Source organism: Rattus norvegicus, chromosome 13 (genome assembly GCF_036323735.1).
Source record: "Rattus norvegicus strain BN/NHsdMcwi chromosome 13, GRCr8, whole genome shotgun sequence".
In the NCBI taxonomy this organism is placed as follows: Eukaryota; Metazoa; Chordata; class Mammalia; order Rodentia; family Muridae; genus Rattus; species Rattus norvegicus.
Window position 1 is genome coordinate 97,493,398 of NC_086031.1, and position 6,762 is coordinate 97,500,159.

At 42.8% G+C, this 6,762-nt stretch overlaps 1 protein-coding gene and 1 long non-coding RNA gene across 2 annotated transcripts in view; one reads left to right on the top strand and one right to left on the bottom strand.

Annotated features, from left to right (window-relative positions):
- Aida (axin interactor, dorsalization associated) overlaps positions 1–6,134 on the top strand; it is a 27,601-nt gene extending 21,467 nt beyond the window's left edge. The window contains exons 8-10 of the mRNA NM_001127600.1: positions 993–1,115; positions 4,221–4,338; positions 4,425–6,134. Of these exons, the coding sequence (NP_001121072.1) occupies positions 993–1,115; positions 4,221–4,338; positions 4,425–4,521 (338 nt within the window). The 3' untranslated portion in view covers positions 4,522–6,134. The remainder of the gene's footprint in view (positions 1–992; positions 1,116–4,220; positions 4,339–4,424) is intronic.
- LOC120096335 (uncharacterized) lies at positions 859–4,222 on the bottom strand. The gene is made up of 2 exons (XR_005492693.2): positions 1,516–4,222; positions 859–1,213 (listed from the first exon to the last, which is right to left on the bottom strand). It is a non-coding gene; the product is annotated as an uncharacterized LOC120096335 (long non-coding RNA).
- Positions 6,135–6,762: the final 628 nt, after the last annotated feature.

Below are 6,762 nucleotides of genomic sequence, written 5' to 3' on the forward strand. Positions count from 1 at the left end.
AATAATACAACTAATTCAGAAAGGTATTTTTGAGTTAAATATGAAATATTGAATGATAAATAGTGAGTTAAATTTCCTTTGTATGTATGTTGAACTGAAACATGGTTTTGTGTAAATACCTTTAAGAACTGAAATAATCAGATGGACCTACCAAATTAATATCTTTGTTGAATAATATATAAACACTTGCTTGTTAAGACTAATGCAGATTTTGATTAAGTGGGGCTCCTGGATCCAGAAACTTAATATACCATCTGGTTGTGGTAAAGCCAGTTATGTCTTAGGAAATGTAGAAACACGACTAGAATGTAAGCCCCGTGTATAAATTTCTTCACTGGTGAAACAGGGTTTTCGTGTGTTTGGTTTTTTGGTTTTGCTTGTTTTGTTTTGTTTTTGGCAGCTCTTAGGCCCATCTGACTTGAATACAGCCGAGGAATTCTGACTTCATTCTAGATTTAAGGCCTTCCCAGCCTTACCTTCTGATCATTGTCGCAAAATAGCACCTGAGGGCCTGAAGGCCAGCGGGCCATTGTAGCAAACTGTATGAGGTCATATGTTTCCTCAGGAAACAACAAGTTCTTTCCTCTCTTAAAGACCAAATTTGATCTCCTGCAGACTTACTTTCCCAACCCTGTGGTCTCCCATGCTCTGAGTTCAGCTCCTTCCACACACTCCCAGATAGCAGCAGTTCCCAGAGCCCTGCACATACAGGCAAAGCAAATCTTTTCATTCCAGGACAGTCTTGTCTACCAATGTAGTTCTAGGACGGCCAGGGCTACACAGAGAAATCCTGTCTCAAAAAACACAACAAAAACCATGAGAAGCCGGGTGTTAAGAGCAGAGACCAGGAGAGTAGTGTATAGTTTAGAATTCATAGGTTTAATTATTACAAAGAGCCCCAAATCCTTCCCCTCTCCCACCTCTGCAGGATATTTAGCCTTTGGTGCTCTATAAATTTGATTGTCCTTAAGTGGAAACTTGTTTCTCTCTAGATTTGAATGGCATAGATTTAACTCCTGTACAAGATACTCCTGTGGCATCAAGAAAAGAAGATACTTACGTTCATTTTAATGTGGACATTGAGCTCCAGAAACACGTTGAAAAGTTAACCAAAGGTTTGTGACTTTGTCTTTGTCTTCCTATGGACAGCACTCGTTTGAGTATGTACACAGTGGTCCTATCACAGTCCATATCTGGCAGAAGTCAGTGTTACCTGGTTAGTTGAAGAAATCCAAATATTAGTGATTTTTAAATGTTGAGAATGGATGGTGTGTTATCTGGTTGTATAATGACACTGGAATATATGTTCTTTACTATTAAAATGTTAGGCCTGGGAGATGGCTCCTGGGAGGACCTAAGCTAAACCCATTGTACCCAGGTGTGACAGCTGCCAGTGCTGGGAGAGGACAGATGATGGACTCCTGAGGTTTGTTGGCCAGGCAGTCTGGCTTCAGGCTCATGAGAAACCCTGTCTAAAAGAAGCAATGTGGAAAACTGATTGTGGAAGATACTCACATTAACCTCTTGCTTCTGCGTGTGTACACACATACATGCATGACAGCTTTTCTCCTTCTACTGAGTAGGTGAAGCTGGAACTCTGAGGTTGCTCTCTAATCTTTTCCTTCCACTTGCACTGAATAGAAAAACGCAGAGCGTGCAGCTCATTGGAGGGAAGATGGAAAAGAGCCACCTTTTAGCACAGTGAAGTTGCACTGCCAGCCCAGTACAAATCTGTACAGTAAACACGGCAGTTGCCACTTACCCGCTGATGTCAGTGTTCTCTGCAGACAACCCGGGCTCAGCTGCAGTTTCTGAATGCCCAGCTCTTAGGAAGTGTGTGAGGAGAGAGTGCCTTTAGCAAGCAATCCTGCAGCCTCTGGAGTGGTGAAAGCCAGACCTGTGGCAGGAGCAGCCTCAGACTCTGATGGATAAGCATGGTGCAGCACAGCAAAGTGTTTTTAAGACCTCCAGGCCACTGATAGACTCCAGAACTTGACAGGGTATGTGTCAGAGTGTGTGTTCTGGGTTAATGAGAACACTGCAACTCCGCGTGTGCCTTCACACGCTTGCTTTCTCTCTGTTACTTTGAACCCATTTCTGACTTGAAGGGAAGACAGTGGTTGTCCTTACTGTGCTCTGTCCTGATACTGACGAATCATTGAACCATATCAGGACTTCACTGTTCCTGTTCTCCATTTTTGAACTTAATCTTTAGTCACTATAGTTCTGACTAATGAAATTTCCTGTTTATAAACCTTGAAGTCATCTCAGGATATCTTAGTTTTACAGTTCTCTTAACAATTGTGTGGAGTAGAGGTCTGCATACTAAGACATCTTGTTTTCTTATGATATACATGAGTAAGTAAGGATGGTGACCTGTTTGGACTCCAGTGACATGTGACCTGATAGCTCCAGTCTCTGATAATCAGGTGTCAGCTGTTGGTGCAGGGATGAGAAGAGATCCTAAAACTCTCTGGTTCTAGTAGGGCCCTGTGCTTAGGAAGTGTCCCCAGTAGCCTGAATTGTCACATCTCAGTGTGAAGGCAAATGCACGGCCAGTGTGCCCACCGCTCTGTCCTCCCCTCCTCCGGTGTGTCCTGAGTGACTGGGCTTTTCTGCTTGATTTGTGAGATGCTCTGTACCCAAGTGCCAGGACCGCTCACACTTTTGAACATTGTTAAACATCAGTTAGAAGCTGTGTGGTCACTGAAGTCCATGTCTGTTATCGTTTTTAAAGATCAGATCCAGCACCATCCTGGTCAGAGCAGAATTAAGGGAGTAAGTGAGACACAAGCTTACATTATTTTCCATGCCATTTGTAGAAATCAGTTTTTGTCTACACTGGTGAGGTAACTTGTGAGCTTAACTGTTCTTCCCTTCACTATAGAGGACTTAACTGTCGGTCTTGTAGATGTGTAACGATGTGACTTCCTTGTCCTTGATTCAGTCAGTGCTTGATTATTGTTGCCTTTGTACCCTTCCTGCCATAGCACATCTCCATGTGTGTGTCAGCAGTTGCAGGGGTTAAATACACAGCTTAGGACTCTAAAACAGGCATGAGGCAGCTTTTAACAGCTTGTGACTCATGTTATTTACATATTGGGGTTTGCTTTGGGAGGAAGCAAAACTGGTCAAGCTTGAATGTTTTAAAAGGAACTTTCACTGCCAGTCTGCCCAGTACACGTGCGCTTTATCCCTATAGACTGTGTTCCTTTCTGGGATTGTTTTGTTTTGTTTGATTTTTTTTCTATGTGTGGTTGGGTTTCTGTTGCTGCAGGGAAACACCATGACAGAAATGCAAGCTGGGAGGGAAGGGTTTCTTTATTTGGCTTAGACTTCCATGGGGTTGTTATCATTGAAGGAGGTCAGGAAAGGAACTCACAGGACAGGAACCTGGAGGTAGGAGCTGCTGCAGAGACTGTGGAGGGTGCTGCTTACCAGATTGCGACTCATGGCCCGCTCAGCCAGCTTTATTATAGCACCAGGACTACCAGTCCAAGGACGGCTCCACAGTGGGCTGGGCCCTCCTCCATCAATAACTAAGTTTTAAAAATACTCTATCGGCTTGTTTGCCTTACAGCCAATCTTATGGAGGCATTTCTCTTTTGAGATCCCTTCTTTCAGATGACTCTATATCAGGCTAACATAAAACTATGTGGCACAGTGGTACACATGAGTATTTACTGTGTGGGCTCACATGTCTATGTAGGTATACCTACACTTGTATGCACATGTACATGGAGGTCCAAGGCTGACATTGGGAGTATTCTTTATTTACTTTCTTACTCATTTAGACACATTTCTCAGAGCTCACTGATAAAGTTGTCTTCCTAACCATTTTTTTCCAGGAATTCCGTCTCTTCCTTCTAAGCTGGGATTGCAGGCAGGCTACCTGTCAAATGGGGTCTGGGGAATCTGAACTTCAGTCCTCATATTTGCAAGGCAAGCTCTCTAACCATTGGACCATCTCACCTTACTCAGCCTTCCTTAGTAATTTAGTCTTGAATTGGTCTTGTTCAGGAAGGTTTGCTAGACTTTGTTGATATGGAGAAATGTTAGATTCAGCAAGCAGCCAATAGTCATACCTCAACAGACTGTATTTAACAGGTTACTTTGCAGCTTATGCAAACCAATGCTTTTTCATAAGGTCCTGGTGAGTAAAGAAAGCTAATTAACATAGAAGGTGCTGCCTGAGGTTTATGTGTCTTTCAATTTCTTAGGTGCGGCCATCTTCTTTGAATTCAAACATTACAAGCCTAAAAAGAGGTTTACCAGCACCAAGTGTTTTGCCTTCATGGAGATGGATGAGATTAAGCCTGGGCCAATCGTAATAGAGCTGTAAGTTTTGGGCATAGCAAAGAATGGGACGTGGGGGTCAATCAAGCGGAAGCTTCTAACCAATCATATCTCTGTTGTGGTTACAGATACAAGAAACCCACTGACTTCAAAAGAAAGAAATTGCAACTGTTGACCAAGAAACCACTCTATCTTCATCTACATCAAAGTTTGCACAAGGAGTGAATCTGCTACACAGAACCGAGGACTTGTGTGACTCACCACGCAGAACCACCCTAGCTCTGAGTAGCAGAGTCAGCCTTCCACAGGCAGGAAAGGAGCCCACCCACGCCAGGTGACCAAGCAAGTCTACTGCACAGCCGGACCCCAGAACAAAAGCCCAGCATGTCACCTATCACTCCTTTGGATACAGGTTTATTGTAGATTTTGAAACATTTTTACTTTTCTATTAATTGTGCAATTAATAGTCTATTTTCTCATTGCCACTGCTACCGTTTCCCGGACAGTACTGCTGTGGTAGACGTGCATAACTTGAGACAATGCAGCAATAAGAATGTGCTAGAGTTTACATCTCTGCTCACTTCTGCTCCAGTGTGCTCAGAAGGGTTAAGTGTCATGCTGGGAGTGGAGGTGGGCAGAACTGTTCTGAGAGGAATCGGACTAGTTACATTGCCTAACAAAGACTCCTAACTTAGAAGAGACCTCACCTGATGCCATGGGTCTCCTGCATAGAAAGCGTGGCCTGACCAGATGAGAATTGAGTGCTCCCCAGAGGCCTGGATTGATTTCCTGAAGAGAGCACATGTATAGTCAGGTGGATTATCTGTTCTTCTCTATTGTACTGCTAATTCTTTTTGGTAGATCCTAGGGTTAACATCGGGACCATCTCAGAATAACTACAGATAATGTGTTTACAGATCTTTTAAATGGTGTCATTTAGGAACAGTTGAGTCAGATGGTAAGATGCTGCGGGCTAACTGCTGCTTTCCTGGTCACCCGTTGTGAGACCTTAAGACCGCAGACCTCTCCTTAGTATGCAAAAATCTGGAAAGACTGTCTATTTTTTTTAATATAGGTAGATAGGATTGCCATTTATTTCCTATTTAGATATACATTCATTCACCCATATGAAAATATGCAGGTCATTAGTTTATTTTGAATTGACTATTTACTTTTGGTGTAACGAGGCATAAATAAAACTTTGATAGCACACGGTGGATGGTTGTTACACAAACATTAAGGTTTGTGAGGGTCTTTCTGTGGGTTGGACGAGCCATGTATTTAATACTCACTTGTCAATGAACAGTGCGTGAGGGGGCTGCACTGTCAATACAGGGCCTGTTTCTAAATAGTCTACCCTCATCACACCATTCAATATATTTGCTTTTTCAAGTAACCACCCACAATGAATATGTTTTCAACTTACCCTTCAAGAGATCTAGTCTTGACTTTGAGCACCTACTAGGTCACTGTTTACTAGATAATCTTAATAAGAACTATTTCAGGCTCAACCTGAAAAAAATCCACAACCAAATTAAATCCACAACCAAATTATCTCTTCATTGGCTTAATTCCAAATGCTAAAATAATTCCATCTATAATAGCTCTAGGGGACGGAGGTTTTTGCCTTAAATTAGCTCGCTGTCCAACTCGGGCTTTGAGTTGTAGATCCCCGGATTGTAAGCTCCTCAGGGGCAGAGCCCCATCTCTGTCAGGGAAGGTTCTAAGGCACTTGGTGGTGCTCTGTGCCTGGGGAGTGCGCAGTACATTTTGTCTGATGTTGCTGACTAGACCTAAAAACGAATTCCTTAAAAGTTATTATTAAAACGTAGCAAAGACTGCACATCGTCCTCTCTCTTTTCTTACAGATCATATGACAAATAACAAGGTGGTAATTTTCTGTGCTACGGCACTGATCATTCACATAAGCATGGTTTATATGAGCTACGAATGCCTGCCATCAGGGTTAAAGCACTTTAGTGGAACATCTTGTGATAAGCTTGGCGTTAGTTCAGACCCGAATGACAAGACTGTCTTAAAGCAGCTGGCACGCAGTACCCCCCATTTCACAAGTCCCCGTTGCACTGAGCAATAAGTAGCCTTGTCTCTAGCAGGGATGCTTCCAGGCTGAGGTGCTGCTCCTTCCTGTGAGCTTTAGCTGCTCAACCCAGAACCAGCTGAAGGAGACTTCTGAAACAACTTTTGAAATGGGAGAGTCTGACTGAACTGAGGTACGATGTCCTCTGTGCCATCTGTAGACGGACAGGCTTTTGTAGCACAGGATGTCTGATCAGACAGAGCTGAAGGGTACAGAAATGCTACAACTAGAGTTTCTCCACACATTTCTGATGATTTTTATGATAAATGACAAGATAACTGAAGGGTTTTAGAGGGGGAATGTCCTACTTTTGAATATAAAAAAAGGTTTAATTTACTTTTACTATTTGTCTTCTTAGCTTGTATAAT